At 31.8% G+C, this 17,888-nt stretch overlaps 1 protein-coding gene across 1 annotated transcript in view; it reads right to left on the reverse strand.

Moving 5' to 3' along the window:
- Positions 1-2,166: 2,166 nt before the first annotated feature.
- The window catches only part of LOC139519220 (neuropeptide F receptor-like), a 42,140-nt gene continuing 26,418 nt past the window's right edge, over positions 2,167-17,888 (reverse strand). Inside the window, exon 2 of the mRNA XM_071311164.1 lies at positions 2,167-4,044. Within this exon, the coding sequence (XP_071167265.1) occupies positions 2,751-4,037 (1,287 nt within the window). The 5' untranslated portion in view covers positions 4,038-4,044 and the 3' untranslated portion in view covers positions 2,167-2,750. The remainder of the gene's footprint in view (positions 4,045-17,888) is intronic.

Here is a 17,888-nt window from a genome sequence, read left to right on the forward strand (position 1 = left end):
CGTCTTGCCGCAGGAGGTCGGACCGGAGACGATCATGGTGAACGGGTGTTGAAAACGAAAATTTTCTTGCGTCGCATTTTGCGGCGGCGGTGGCGGTGGTTATAAAAGGAAGAGGATCGAATGCTTAATCAAAACCATGGACGAGTTTTACTTATTCGTCAATAGTGGAGACTCGCTCCAACTTTTTCCCCAGAATAGGGGAGGACAGTTCAGAATACGTTTACCTAGATCACACTTAATGAAAGGAACGTGGGAGTGTGCTCTTTTGGAGATAACCTTTGTACCGGCTTTTGAAACGTCTACGCAGATGATGTACGTGTGTTGCGATCTGTCGGTCTGTCTATCTGTCGGTTCGGCAAATCAGACATTTTTTGTGCGTGTAGATTTTGATTTGATATTTAGTTTATTGATTTATCATGACAAGTTACAGGTCAAATTAATTTTTCACTCTTTAAGCTTTTCTCTTTGTTCAGTTAAAGTCTTTTTCCTAGAATGAAATTTTTGATGAAATACTTATTCATTAGAAGATTTCTGTTCAAACGGAAATAACTATTTTTTTTAGCTCACCTGGCCCACAGGGCCAAGTGAGCTTTTTCTCATCACTTGGCGTCCGCCGTCGTTAACTTTTACAAAAATATTCTTCTCTGAAACAACTGGGCGAAATTTAACCAAACTTGGCCACAATCATCATTGGGGGTATCTAGTTTAAAAAAATGTGTCTGGTGACCTGGCCAACAAACCAAGATGGTCGCACACCATGGCTAAAAATAGAACATAGGAGTAAAATGCCGTTTTTGGCTTATAACTCAAAAACCAAAGCATTTAGAGAATATCTGACAGGAGGCGAAATTGTTTATCAGTGTCAAGATCTATCTGCCCTGGAATTTTTAGATGAATCGGATAACCGGTTGTTATGTGACTGCCCCTCAATGGGTAATTTTAAGGAAATTTTGCCGTTTTTTTGTTATTATCTTGAATAAAATTATAGATAGAGATAAACTGTAAACAGCAATAATGTACAGCAAAGTAAAACCTAAAAATAAGTCAACATGACCAAAATGGTCAATTGACCTCCTAAGGAGTTATTGCACTTTATAGTAAATTTTTAACAATTTTCATAAAATTTGTAAATTTTCACTAGATTTTCCACTGAAACTACTGTGCCAAGTTCATTATAGATAGAGATAATTGTGAGCAGCAAGAATGTCTAGTAAAGTAAGACCTACAAACTCATCACCATCCCAAAACACAATTTTGTCATGAATCAATCTGTGTCCTTTGTTTAATATTCACATAGACCAAGGTGAGCGACAGAGGTTCTTTAGAGCCTCTAGTTTAAAGACCAAATGATATTTTGGATGTTTTTGGTATTTAGTGGTTCAATTTTGTTCCAGTCTGAAATTTGTGTGCAGAGTTGTGGTCTTTCGACATAGGTAATTCACTTAGATAGTCAGAATTCAACAAGTTTTTTCATTATGGTTGAAGATTTTGTCTCGATATTTTTATGTTGTTTACACCATGACAAATTATAGAGTTAAAATTTTGTTCCATTACAATGAATTTGTCTCGGGTTAGGGACTATGTATTGCCATGCATTACTCACAAAATGCTTGTTTTTATCAAAATTTTCTCAACTCTGATGCTGCAAAATTGTTTGATATTTAGTTAAAATAGATATTGATGACTTTATTTTGTTAATTTTTTTCGAGATCTATCAAACTTTTACTCTTTTTTGCTAATACCTTCATCGTTTTCATTCATCACTAAAAACTTGTATTTAAACCATGTTTCACTTCTTTTTACGGTTAATGAAATGAATTGTATTGCAATTTGAAATATTTGTGTTTGTCTCAACTGTATCTTACATGTCTCATTCCCAAGCCTCAAATTGCTAGAGATTACATTCTTGGAGGAAACTTAACATCACTGTTATGTTAACTGTTCTCCAAGAATTGACATAGGGATTACTAACTGGTTTATGTCAGCGTCACAAAATTTGTGTTGCATTTATATCAGGAACTATTCGGAGTAGTCTCTTTATATTTGGCATCAAGCTTTATCACAATATACAAAATATAGCACTTTTCTAGGTAAGAGGCACAATTCTATGATATTCATAAAACTATTAAATCTTCCTCTTTTCTGGTAATAGATAACATGAATGTCGTTTGTTAAGAAATTTGTTATCATTTAGCTGTAATTTTTCTATAACAAAAAAAAATCAGGTCAAAATACCCTAAAATAGGCTTAAAATTTGCCTTTGGCAGTACAGAAATGGACAATTCTCGAATGTTCGGCATACACAAATAATGGCTGAATATTTTTTCAAAATATTTTGCACAAGTAGTTATTACATATAAGGTATCTAAAATACAAAATATCAGTCTGATTGGAATATTTTGGATTTGGACCATTTTGCATGGTTTTATCACAGACTGGCTCTTAAGCCTTAGTCCTATTGATTTCATAATTACTATACTATATATAATTAAGAAGAAAAAAAAGTTTTTTCAAGTTTACAAACTAATATTTGTTTATGTGCAAGATACATGTACAATGTAGATCAATAATAATAAAATCATAGGAATTAAAAAGTGAATCATTCACAATATCTACAATAAGATTTGTGTTTGTTCTATAAATCCTGCAAAAAAAGTATTCATTAAAATCATTGCAATAAGATTATGAAACACGTGCTACATTGCTAATAAAACTTCAGTATTGTAAAAAGGCATTTGCAGCAAAGTTCTTTACAAAGAAACCTGAGATCTGAACTCGGTGACGGAGTTTAATGCAGTTCCAGTCACGGAGTATCCATCCTTCTCGACCTGTGTCGTACCATTCGCACCATTCGTTTCCCGCGTAAATATAATAACTGGCACTTCAGTGCCTTCTATTGGTGCACAACAATTTTGTACTGATGCCTTAAATTTATAACAACACTTACAACACAATACTTTTATAAACTCATTTCGAAAGTTTTCATTTAGCCATCCGTAAAGTACTGGATTTGTGCAAGCAGAACTGAGAACTAAAATATGGCAGACGACAAATGCGACGGAAACGTTTTCTTCTAATGCTTTCAGTTTACCATTTGATACATCTAGTAATATATTTAGTATGTTTAATGGAAACCAGCTGATTGCAAACACGCTTGCAATAAAGGCTAGTAAAATGTTTGTTCGTCTTTTTCGTCTTTCTTGACGTTCATTCTTCCTTTTCTGAAAGGGTGACCGACCTGTGTTTTGTGCTGGATTATTTTGATTGACCATTCTGTATTTGAGTTTATGACATATTCTTGCATGCGCAACAACTACAATAGCAATAGGTAATATGTATTGAACAACCATAGATGCGATTGAGTACGCTCCTTTCTCTTCAATTAATGTTAGATCTTCATGACAATGATAGAAATAAACAGGAACAGCAATAGGCTTTGACACCTTATATACGTTGAATATTAATAATGGACTTGCCATGAAAAATGAAATGATCCAAATTGACACAAGTGCTGCTGCTGCGCCTAATTTCTTCATACTGTCTTTTGTTGGATATACAATTACCTGAAATCTGTCAAGTGCAATGGCCGTTATACTAATTGTTGAAACAAATATATTAGTGCCTTGGCACATCGCTACAAACTTGCACATAAATCCTCCAAGAAACCAGTAATGATTTAATAATCTGTATAAATTTAATGGTTGTGTGAAAAGGCAAAGTGTAAGATCTGATATCGACAAATTGATAATAAATATATTCCTTGGTGTCCTCATGTGCGCGTTTCTAGTCACAACATAACAGACAAGCCCATTTCCGGTTGCACCAAATACGATTAAGATGGCGTAAAAAGCAATTATGACTGCTTCTGTTGTTTCGTCAAATCTCCGCGTTTGTGACATTTCCGTTGCCACTTGAAACATATCTTCATAGTTATACTTGGAAAGCCAATCTGTATGATTACAGGTCAGGTTTGTGTTAGAACAATTAGTCATGGTTATATTCTGTATAATGGTGTATTCAGTGTCATTTGTCATCATGAATAATCTGAAAAATAAAAGTATCATATGATTATATCGATCAAAGTTGTTTCCGGCTAAACAATATAAATTTGAATTACAAATGTTTGGGTTAAGTCCAATGATAATACAACTTTTTCTATCAAATATAAACAAAAATAACTACTTTTTGTCATGTTATAGTAGGTTAAGGATGCACACTTCCAAAAATTTCTAGAATTAAACTTTCTTTCTTAACCTGATTTTTGGGTTTATATGACTATGAAAAAATGATTGGTTAAGAAAAAAACCATATGATGGTGCACTTCTTTTTTTGCTACGACCCTTTAAAAATAACCAATTTTGATGATTTTCCCATTTTCATCAATTTTTGCCTATTTTTTGGGCTTCTATCGTGAAAGAAATCACAGTTCCACAATTAAACTTTTTTTATCATACTTTCAATAAAGATGAAGTGAACCTATCTGAATAAATTTAACTTAAAAAAATATATAGATAGATGTTAATATAAGAAAGATTTATCATATTGTGATGTTTCTTAGTCAAATTTACCATGCTGTCAATTTTGTCAATTTGTGATTCTTCTCAGTTTTAAAAACAAAATGTATATCATTTCAACATTCTTGATATAAATGATTGAAAAATACATATCTAAGAAATTTGAATATTTTATGACTTGCTAATTTCAGGAAAGATATCACTGAAAGTCTTAGCCTGAACATGCCGTTTTGACAGGACAATTTTGTTTTAGCCGTCCCCTCTCTTTTTCAAAAGTCCATTATTGCTTGTTTTTTCTGTATACTTTGAACATACATATACTAGAAAATAAAGTGTATTTGCTATTTACTATCAATTCCTAATCTACTATCCACGGCAGTCACTGATATGATATATCAGAGACCACATCAACAACCGCCGTGGTAGTAAACTTGGAATAGTAAATAGCAAATACATTTTATTTATAGAATATGTAAAACCGTGAAAATGATTGTCCTGCCCCAAGAACTTTTGAAATGTATGTGCTATTTTAAAACTGTTCTAAACGGAAGTCTTGTTTATGACTTAAAAGTCCGTCCAATGACGGAAACAATATCCGGACGCCTTTTTTTTTCGTGTTTCTCCTAAAATAACCTGAACTGAATAATCATAAGAATGGATGACAAATGCGACTATGCTTGGTACCTATAGGACACAGGGGTATGATTATTAATTTATTGGGGAAGGAAGAGAAGCTACACACAAAATGAGGTCTTCTCGTTAATAGTATCGATTAGCCAAACAGATTCCATCACTATAACGTGTTTATTACGACATTTCACCACTCTCGACAGTTAAATTTTTTACGATATATGTTATAATTTTGACTAGAGATGTGATGACGTTAAAACGACATATTTGTCAAAGAAGTAGGTTCAGTAAGACCCCTTTTTGGCCCCAAAATATAGCAGTTTTACAAAATTGTGAAAATGTAATCTTTTAGCTATTTACTGGAAATAAGAATGCTTCTGGTACATAAATATGGGTTGTTTTTGACAAAACATTGCACACATATCGGGTACTAGCATCATTAAGTCATGCTAAATTACTGAAATCTTCAAAATTTTAGTTTAATTTTAGACGGTTTCCGTCTTAAATGAAAGTGGCCGCATTCGTGTTCATTCATAGTATTAAAACGTAAGTTGTATTGATGATAATACATAACATATGCAAAGGTTGAGGATAAACACAGATGCGGCCACTTTCATTTTTGACAAATACCATCTAAAAAGTGACGTTTTTTTAGCATATTTGATAGATTTTTCATATTTAAGCTTGAATCGGAGCGTTTTTAATAACAAAATCAGTTAGAATCTTTCACATAAACAGTGTTGTAAAACCTTTATAACTGTAAAAACAAACAAATATGTAAAAACAAGAAGCAAAAGGGCATAAAGACAAAGCTCATTACCCTCCCCCCCACCCCCACCCCACCCCCAAAAACAGTATACTGAAACTACCAAAGCACACCAATACAATGAAGGGACTTAAAACACAGAGCTAGGTAAAATATATAAAACCAAAAGTAGACTGAACAGTAAAAAGAATAATTTACAATGACAAATAAAAGAAGCACACTATAGCACCTAATTAAGATGATAAGGAATCTCAGTACCTAAAACCTATACATCAAGACCATCGTGTATATTTTGTGAAGTTGATACGAAATATTTATTAACAAGGCCTTGTTATCTTGTATAATTTTTTAAAGAAAAAGAACGAGACGTTCTATGATATAACATCGGTTCATAAAATTTCTGCGCCGGTTCATAAAATGTCTGCGCAGAGACTGATAAGATATCCATTGACATCAGGTCAACTGTCAGTTTAATTGTATGAGGCTATATAATTATATATTATAATTATATAATTGTCGGGTTTCAGTCATTTGCTCTTTTCGACAGTTCACAATTTGTACGATGTAGACCAATGTCAATTATGGAAAGTCAAGTGCCCATAATGCATTAGTGATTATTAAAACCAAAAATGACATAAAATGATACGACCTTAAACAATGAGCAAAAGCCATATTGTATAACCAGCGTTAGATGACAACTAATTGACAAATGTAAAACATTGTAAACAGGAACACTGAGAAGGCCCGAATTATATTCAAAACAATAAACAAAAAACACATATGATATACAGTAACAAACGACAACCACTGAATTACATGCTCCTGACTTTGGACAGACATTACCATTACCTGCTACTGTTGGGTAACAAAACAATATAAGAACAAACTACAAAAATAAGATGAAACGGGCTTAACTCATTAGATCGATAAGCAGGTCTTTTCAGAATACACCACATTTTATGTTATTCTTGAAAATCATTGATGACGTCACGGTCCATGGACAAAATTATGTCTATGGGCTGATTGACAAAGCATTGTCAGCCAATCAGAAGACGCGTTACATTCATAACTTAATTTATAAAAATAGTCTACTAATTTAGAGTCCTAATGACATTTACATGTAGGTCACGATAATACGGGGGATACTTTAAAGCTGTTAATCAGGTCTGTTGGGACAAGACCGTCTACAAGCCGTGAATGCTATCCAAGTAAAAAAATGTGAATAATACTATTTCATTGTGCTCGCAACGTGTTTTCCAAAACAATATTATAAATTTCAAGACAAAATATTCAGAAGGGCAATTAGACTGTGCATAAAACAATAGCATTTTAAACATTGTACTTTCTAAGATGACACTAAAAACGAAACAAATGGAATTTCAATGCAATCCTCTAAGCATGTATAATGCAAACAATAAAATTGTGGGGTGTTTACAAAGGTTTGATATTGTAGGGGCTGCTTCATTTGTTCTAGGTCGGGCTATGCCCGGTTCGCCCTATCATGTGACCGGGTTAAATATGGCTGCAAATAAAACGAGTGGAACCGGCTGATTTAAAGATGGCAACAGAAGTTCAAATTTATACTTTTTTGCTTTCTTAGCTATGGAATATAAAAGATGAACCTATTAACAATAAATATATATTTTTAAAATGCAATCTTTTTTTCTGAGGCCTTATTCATCATAAAAACGTTTTTCGGAGATAATTTTATAAATTTGAAAATAAAATATAGCATGGCAATTTAATATCGTCATAGTGAACCAATGCAGTATCATGTAATATACTAGTCTGATTGACAAAAATCAATCTTCACCTTTTAAATTCCGATAATTTATCTAAAATTGCGCTTCCCGTCATACTTTTATGACCGGCTGATTGCTTGCCGGTGAGTGAAGACCGGCGAGGACGGCGTATGCCTATTAGCGCCGGCGGCTGATTTTACAGCAAATGAAGTGACTGTGCCTATACCGGAAGCATCGACCGGGTTAACCCGGGTTAAGCCGCTGTGGCAAATGAAGTACTACCGTTGTGTCTGTTTCCCGTCCATTAAGTTTATTCGTTTTATAGACACGTGACCTTTGTTACATCAATGATTCCAGTCACGTTACATAAGACATAAGACATATGATGATAGATAAAAAATACATCTTCCTCGATATTGTTTATGAAGACAATGTTAGTAGATTACGTATGCACTACCATTGACGATTACAAAATATTCCCTGTTGTCGAATGACTTTTGACAAGGCAGACAATCTTAAAGACACGATCAGTGTGATATTGATATCGTTTCGAGTTTTACACCATTCAATTCCGATAAACAGTGCTTATGGGATTTAAATCATTGAGTAAGGCATGACTGTAGGTAGCCTTTCAATGTTACTGATTGCAGCCGATCATGTTATCTTTTCGAGTGTTTAAGCCATTCAATTTCGATCGGGAATCTAAATCATTAAGTAAGGCATGGCTGTTGGTAGCCTTTCCAATGTTACTGATTGCAGCCAATATTGATATTAAACGTACTTTAAAATTTATAGAGTTCGGTATTTTTTAAGACTTTTTTGCTGGTCTTATGCCAATTTTTATTTCATTTGCGAATGTGTGGTTTCAAGTCGAATCTCGACCTCCATGTGTTGACATGTGAAATGCAAGAATTTTATTGAAATCGAAATACAGCAATAACTTTTATAAAAAAATAGTTTTTTAGATGTTCCTTAAATATTCAAAACTAAATATCAAACATAAGACTATACATGTTCAATTTAGATGACACTTCCGTATTAATTCCAACTGACTTATTCAGACCATAGTCTATAGAAAGCAACAAGTTAGTAATTTTGTAATACACCGGATTACATTTTGTTTAATCATTTAGTAAGAAGCATATTTCTTACAGTATTTCTACAAAATGCATTTTCTTATTTGTTTTGATTGTTTGTGTACTGTTATTACACATTATAAAGTATAATAATTGAGAAGAAAATATAAAAATGAAAAGATCTCCTAGTGGTGCTTTCTATGTGTATATTTTATTGATTCTCAATTTAAACTGTTTATCTAAACTAGCGTCTCCTGAAACATTTTCAACATTTTGAAGCTCTAGGTAAAAACCTTATTTGAGTTTTACAGGTACAAAAACACAAGGAATTAAGGAAATTAATTTTTTTTTATGCAAAACAACAAAGTGAAGAGAGATTGATTCAAAAATGTATTATGAAAACATCAAAGAGTTTTAAGTGTGACAATGTATGAAAACGTTTGTCAACACGACATTCATGATTATGCTTAAAAACAATTTCATGTATCAATTCTTTGTCATGCATTCTCAAAACAATTATTATTAATTAGTAGAATGAATTTCCTGGAGATTTTACAATAAGGGTGCATGCTAGACTTAACAGGAAAGACAAAAAACAGTTAATGATATTATACACAAGTCTTGCGTGTAAGACATTGTAGAATAAGAGTACATGTAAACTTGCTTTCATGTTCTTGAGATAAATAAAGATGGAAAAATATATCCAAATGAGGCAGATACAAATCGTTGTAAGATAAATAGACAATCAAAAGAACACTATAAAGACTGCTTGTAGATAAACAATAGATGGCATATAGAGAATGTATAATTGAGGCACCTACAGGACCGTCAACGTGATATGAACACAAATATATATAAAGCTAACTACATAAATAACACACTATATTGTAAACATATGTGCAATTGATTTTCTAATAGATTCCGGTAAATACGAGAAGGCAGATTACATAAAACAACAATATAATATATTTGGAATAAGTGTATTATATAACAAAAAAAAAGAGTTATAACGTTTCTAGGATAAGAAATACAATTTTAAAAGTGCTCAGAAGACTTTCTGTGCTTGTACCAGACGACAAAGAAGTTATTAAACAAAATACGCAGTCGTTATATAACGTAAAAACTTTTGGTTGTTATCAAAAAAATGAAATTATCAATTCCTTTACATGAAAGACCGTTCGCTCCACATACAGTCAAATAAAGATTAATATCATCATTACCCTATCACAGCTTCTGGTCTCACCAATGCATATACAGATCCCTACTGTGTATTATATGCATTAACTACACAAAAAAGTACATGACAATGTTTCCTTATTTCTGGTCAGTGAACTACAACTAATTTTCAAGATATTTTCAGATTGCAATTAAAGCGTTCAGCAATAAAGTTTGCAATAAAGCATATGACAATCAAGAGATCATCGTTTTCTGAGGTATATTTAACTGTTTGGATATTAAGATGGTTTAATGCCGTTGTTGATCCATTCAGTTCGGTTGATAATCATGGCTTTTGGTTTCTCTACGCTAATTTTTTCAAACAGTCTATCCAGAATTGATCGGTGGATACGATATGTCTTTGCCTCAGTTCACGAAAGACATGTTTTCACATTACCTGATCTTTAGATACATGTCGTCTAATCTGTAATGCTACTGATTGTTTCCTATTCCCGGTTGCGAGATTTTAGCTCAGTGAGGATTTTCATTGCGGTTAATGCATGTTTAGCAGGAGATAATCATAGTCGACGAACACGATATCGCTCCCTTTGGATTTCATACGATTACCACAGTTTTCGTTTTTTACCTTTTAGTTTTATTTTCAAAATCGATTTACGGGATTTGAACATCGGAAACTACTAATGCCTTAATTTATCAAAGAGAAGTTTTTTTATTTATTCAGATATATGTAGTCTTTTGTAGTAGAACTGTGATGAGATTATAAAATTTCTCAATCAGCAATAAAGTTTATCAGTAGGTTGTAAGTATTCATTTGAGGGGCAATTGCGTCCTTTTTAATTGCAGACTTGTTCAAGTAATGTTGTGAGGCACATGTTTTGGCCAAACTAAGCACCGATTCTTCTTATCCTTTTTAATAGCTCCAGATAATCAAGTGTCATCCAGTTCTACTGCGAAAATTACTCTATTGTCCTTTTATAAATTTGACTGTTTCAGTTTTACAGGGGAAACATTCACAGCAAATAAGAAGATTTGTCTTTCCGTATTGATAGTTTTCTTTTTGATAAAATGACGATCCTTTCTCTCATAGTTATGGTATTTATAACTCGATTACATGTACCTTGCTCGTGTCTGTACACATATTTATTTCTATGAATGAAAACTATGTATACCTTAAATTGGTAAATTGTCAGGAAAAAGTAAAATCACAAAAATACTGAACTTAGAGGAAAATCAATTCGGAAAGTCCATAATCACATGACAAAATCAAAAAACAAAACGCATCAAAAACGAATGGACAAGAACTGTCATATTCCTGACTTGTTACAGGCATTTTCAAATGTAGAAAATGGTGGATTAAACCTGGTTCTATAGCGCTAATCCTCTCACTTTAATTAACCACAAATGATCTTTTATTAAACTTTTACAGATACTTTTATATGATTTAAAGTTGGCAGTACCTAATTGATTTGAAAGACAAAAATATGTTAGATTGCTATTTTCTATTTAGTTATTTGAATAACTATTATCTTCGATTAGTTGCATGGTAATGTCGTCTTCATGTCAGTATGTAAAGATAATAATTATTACTAAATCTTTAATATTTTTTTCTACATAATCACATGACAGTTTTGCAGGTGTTTTGATAATTGGGGTCCTTTAATTGCTAATCATAAAATATTGTTAGTAGAGATAATTCAGCTGTTGTAAGATTATCTATAAACATCTTCACATTAAAGGAATGTTATGAAATTGATATAGCGATTTGTGCTAGCAGCATTGCATTTCAACATTTATTTTTTTAAATTAACATATTCTTGGGAAATCCAATGTTACTAGTGACTTTTTAAATTTTTCTTTTCATGAATAACGCTAGTTTTTTTGCTATTTTGCTAATTTCCTCTCTTGTGGCTATTTTATCTCAATGTTTACATTTTATTACTAATCAGCTCATTAGGGCATCAAACTAATATGAATCCATATTTTTGTATGATAAACTCATCATAAATACCAGGATTGAAATTTCATATTTACGTCAGACGCGCGTTTCAACAAAAGACTCATCAGTGACGCTCGAATTAAAAAATGTTAAAAAGGCCATATAAAGTACGAATTACTAAAAGTTAAGCAAAATACAGCTAAGGTTATTTATTCCTGAGATAGAACAATTTTGTAAACAGTTAGTTTATAATTTGAAATATCAATGATAACTCAAGTCAACAAAGAAGTGTTGACTACTGGGCTGGTGATACCCTCGGGGAAATAAATCTCCACCGGCAGTGACATCGACCCAGTGGTTGTAAATAAACTCATAATTGATTCCAGGATTGAACTTCATATTTACGCCAGACGCGCGTTTCGTCCATATTTTTGTATAATTGAATGTTAAATATGCGTTTAAAAATGTTGCTTAAGATTTTTTGTGAAGTTCTATTAATTCAATCTACTCATTTAATTCCATTTTATTTCACAGTTTTCCATTTAAAAAGAGTACCCATCTGCCATTGTATCAAAGATAACAGTAATCAATTTAATATACACGAATTAGTTTTGTATTGACCCAAAAAACATTATGTGTTGATAAACTTTGTTCTAGCTTACAGTTTACATAAATTGTACTTTTACCATTACCATTTTGTTGTGTGTATTTATGTTTTTTTTTTGGACCATGTAAAACTGTTTATAGAGGTCAACGTATTTTGTTTCAACTGTTCACTTACTATCACATTATTTTTTATTTGTAGTGACAAATAAGTAAGATTTAATTCTACATTTCAGATTTCAGTTTCATATATTTGTGGATGTTATTTTTTGTTATTAACAGGAATGTTGGAATACAATAATAGTTAATAATTTTAAAAGGTTGTTTGTAGTTTGAAAACAATGGCATGATTTATTTCCTTAGGTTGCCAGATAGTTGAGTTATAGATATAAAACAGAGTTAATACTACTCAAAAAGTATTTTCTATGTTAAAAGGAAACATGTCGACTGTTTTCGACCTAGTTGATGTGTTTACTTCAGTTTTAGTTTGTTACCTGGATTTGTTTTGTCCCAATCGATTTATGACTTTCGAGCAGCGGTATGCTACTGTTGCTTTTTTTTTCATTTACAAGATTAAGTACCTTTATGGGAAAAGGTAAACAAATCCTAAAATTGGGCTCCTCTCTTCGGGGGATATTTAGCATTTTTTATTTCAAGATTTGCTTATTGAAGAAGTTATCATTTTTTTACCATATTGTATGTGTTTGAAATAATTTTATTTTCCTTTTTGAAATAATTTTTAGATACATAAAGTCTTACTTCTCTTAATTAATACAGACAATCGGCAGTATAGCTCTGATTTTTTTTATTTAGATGCATTATTATTTTAAAAAATCTGTTTCTTTTGTTAGGAATCATAGCTGATAAAAATACAGATTATCTCAAAGTCAAACATATTTGTTTTTTTAAGTTATATTTTTGATCATACGGAAGTCTTAGTGAATGCAAAGAAGCTCTAGGAGATTATATTTTCAATATATATATAAGCTTGTTGACATCCACTAAAAACGTGAAAGTCCATTGCAAATACCCGCAATAACTGACGAATTACTTTTAGTATTATCTTGATTAGGATTGAAGTGGTTTGAAAGATATACCTTTATGATTTCTGTTTGATGTTTTTATAATTATTATTCGACTACCATTATAAACTTACATTTTGCTGAAGTACAAAAAGCTTGATATAGGCAGATACCGCGAGATTTTAATCCTTCCATAAATATTTTTTGTTTGAATCATTGTTTAATTATAATTCTAAGATTATTTGTCTATGCGATAGTTATTAATGTTGTATGTTATTCCGATTGAAAAAGATTATTTGAAATTCTAGTAAAATGATGTAATATTTCGATGACAGCAAAAATTAAAATCACAAAAATACTGAACTCGAATGAAAATTCAAAACGGAAAGTCTCTAATCAAATGGCAAAATCCAAAGCTCAAATTTGCCGTTTTTATGATATTTGTATTCATATAGCCGAAACATTAAAACACACCTACAATGGTTTACTTTAAAAAAAAATTGTGACTTGGACGGCGAGTTGTCTAATTGGTACTCATACCCCATCTTCTTACATTTATCTACAGAGACAATTTATATTGTGTATGTCATTGTCAATGAGATAGAAACCCATCAACACTAGTTCACTAAAGGATTTTGTGCAGGTTAGAATATCAATTGATCGGAAACATTCAGTTTCGGAAACATTTTGATTCGTAATTTCAGACCACATTACAGATATATCAATACTAATCTGCTTGGAAGGTTAAGATATTCTTTTATTCATTTTTCTATTGAAGATTCGACCAGTTTGATTTGAGTTGTTGTAATCAACCAACGTTTCACCATGATATACTTCTCTTGATGAGTTACGCACAAAATTTATTTGCTTTTCAAAGTAAAGAATAAAACAAAATTGTTTAGTTCTCTTAAGCATTGATCAGTCATCTGTAAACAGACCTTGTTAGTTGTGATGTAAATAAGCTCCCATCTCGACTAATCAAGGAAAGCAGTTTATCAAATCTTAGGAGAAAACTCGCGTAGAAAAAATAACAATATATAATGAAAATTTACGAAGTCAATTAAGATGCGTTAATTTAAATTTATAATCGTAACCTTACCTAATGCTTCCTATCAAAAAAAAAATTTTGATAGATAAAAACCATTCTTTGTAATTATAAGATGTCAGTCTTATGATATTGTCTTGTAATATAAACATGTGATGGGTCGAAAATTTTGAAAAAATATCGTGGATATGTCATATTGATAATAAAATTGAGAACGAACATGGGGGATGTGTCAAAGAGACAACAACCCGACCATAGAAAAAACAACAACAGAAGGTCACCAACATGTCTTCAATGTAGCGAGAACTTCCCGCACTCGGAGGCGTCCTTCAGCTGGCCTCTAAACAAATATATACTAGTTCAGTGATAATGAACGCCATAATAATTTCCAAATTGTACACAAGAAACTAAAATTAAAATAATACAAGACTAACAAATGCCAGAGGCTCCTGACTTGGAACAGGCACAAAAATGCAGCGGGGTTAAACATGTTTAAATATCAGTATTTAGTTCAAATATATAATCTTAAATTAATCCTAATTCTAATGACGTCATTTTTTCGTCATTTTTCATTTTTTGATGCTCTGTTTTACTAATTCTAATGACGTCATTTTTTCGTCATTTTTCAGTTTCAAATAGGACGTCACTTGGCGTAGAGGTTTAAACGTATTCGGATGTGTCTACTTTTGTGTTTCAAATGTCTGGTTATGTAAATGTATTTCAGTTGTTTCCTGTAATTAGTTAATACTTCAGCTTTATCATGTACATCTTTTGAATATTCATTTTATTAAATTTACTGTTTGCAAAAGTATAAATTACTCTAAATTATAGGGATTTTCTGGTAACTTAACGGAAAACCCTTGCCGTTTTTGGCACAACCTTTTTGATCTTTTGGTCCTCGATGCTGTTCAACTTTGTACTCGTTTCGGCTTTCAAACTTGTGTATCTGTGCGTCACACATAGGTCTTGTGTGGACAATATACACTTCTGGCGTATTAAAATTTTGAACTTGTTGCCTTTTGTTGGCTGTTGTTCGTGTGATTCTTTGTCAATTGTGTTCTCCAATTTATTTATATTGTAGTCCTGTGTTGTCATTTTGATGTTATATTTCACATGGCCATAAAAGTGCGAGGTTTGGCATGCCACAAAACCAGGTTCAACCCACCATTTTTTCCTTTAAAAATGCCCTGTACCAAGTCAGGAATATGGTCATTGTTATATTATAGTTCGTTTCTGTGTGTATTACATTATTACGTTGTGTCGTTTGTTTTCTCTTATTTTTGAGTGTAAATTCACATTGCGATAAGACGTGTCACGGTACTTGTCTATCCCAAATTCATGTATTTGGTTTTGATGTTATATATATATGTTATATTTGTTATTCTCGTGGGATTTTGTCTATATGTGTTACATTTTAGTGTTATGTCGTTGTTCTCCTCTTATATTTAATGCGTTTCCCTCGGTTTTAGTTTGTTATCCCGATTTTGTTTTTTGTCCATGGATTTATGAGTTTTGAACAGCGGTATACTACTGTTGCCTTTATTTATGAGATCTCAACCCCCCCCCCTATACCTCTAGCCAATGTAAAAAAGTAAACGCATAACAATCAAAATTTAAAAGTCAGTTCAAGAGAAGTCCGAGTCTGATGTCAGAAGATGAAACCAAAGAAAATAAACAAAATGACAATAATACATATATAACAACAGACTACTAGCAGTTAACTGACACGCAAGCTCCAGACTTCAATTAAACTGATTGAAAGATTACAATATACTACTTACACCTTAAAATAATATATATCTGTGTCGGTGCATAGGAAGACTTTACAGTTCATCCACTATTTAAACATATATAAATTGATACAACCTGAAAATGAACATCTTATAAATAAAGTCCGACGTAGACATTATTGAAGAGGTCGTTTTCCATAAATTCATTTTTATCGAAATGTTTGAATCAATTGAAACAGTATTGTCATTCTAGTACATGTACATGATGCCACTGCTGGTGGAGTTTTAATTCCCCGAGGGTATCCCAGCTCTATAGTCAGCACTGTTCTAATTCGAGCGCCGCTGACAAGAACATGTGACTGTAAGCATAAACACAACATATTGTTTATGAATTTCAGCAAGGCGAACTTATGAAAGAATTGAAAATTTACAAACGTTCAACTGCGGATACATTGTGCTGTACAATTTTTCCATTTTCATCTATGACTGAGTTTATCTTCAATTAATGTTTCACGGTATACTTTTCGTATTGCATTAAATAAATTAATTTCTTATATCTTCAGTTGTTGTGGCATTCGTGTTTATCTCATATCTCTTTTTGATAGTAAAATTTTGAACTCTTCCCTTGTAAATGAAAATGTAATATGGAATTAACAATGGAATCTTATTTATAATTTGAAATGTTTAAATAATTAAAAACAGTTTCCTTTTTTGTTCCTTCTATCAGATGAACAGAACCGTTACAAATTAAATGTCAATAAAATTAAGCTGTACAAATAAACTCATTATTATTTTTTTCTGTAAGATAATTACTTTCAATGTATGTAATCTACTGAAATGACATTCTGCTATTCAAGTTAACACCACATGTCATAATTTTGAAAATATTCGATGAAATACTATACTGCTGTGATTGTTTATTATGTGTTATATTGCTTGCTAAAAACATTTTACGATTCAATGCTCAAAGTCAAATCTCTAGGATTAATTACTAATGCAAAGACTGAGATGCTTTATATTTCATCCATCTCCTTTTTGCATAGCAAGTAAGAACCAAAAACATAAGTATCCAATTGAAAAAAATTGAAGACTAACATTGTTCGGCCATTTTAAACATTTTTTATCAAGCATCACTGATGAGTATTTGTAGACAAGGCACGTGACTGACGTTCAACATTTTAAGCCTTGTATTCATGATGGTATTAATTTCAATAACATTTGTTTATGAGTTTTTAAATTTAATCTCGCCATTGTTTATGTACAGAATAACAGGATTTTTCAAATGTAAGGATTTTGACCGAAAGGCTTTAAAATGCAGCAACTTGTTTCATTAGAAATTTAAAACCTGAATAAGAACAACCTTTGTTGATTAAAATTATGTCAAATATGTTATCCGTTTATAGTTTTGTACATTGGCTTTTATCCATGCCCTTGATGAATGCACTTGTTTATACCTAAGTCACGTCATGCGACAATAACATCCCACTGTTCTGTTTAGTATTACAAACAGAAGACTGATTCATACGTTTTTTGTATTAAGGGTTGGAAACAGACTTGTGTAGGAAAAACATTCTGTATTGCCTTACGCTTGTCTGCAGATTCCCCAGTACTATTATGTAATTAATCTAGCAATAACACTTTAATAGTC

This window comes from Mytilus edulis, chromosome 4 (genome assembly GCF_963676685.1).
Source record: "Mytilus edulis chromosome 4, xbMytEdul2.2, whole genome shotgun sequence".
In the NCBI taxonomy this organism is placed as follows: Eukaryota; Metazoa; Mollusca; class Bivalvia; order Mytilida; family Mytilidae; genus Mytilus; species Mytilus edulis.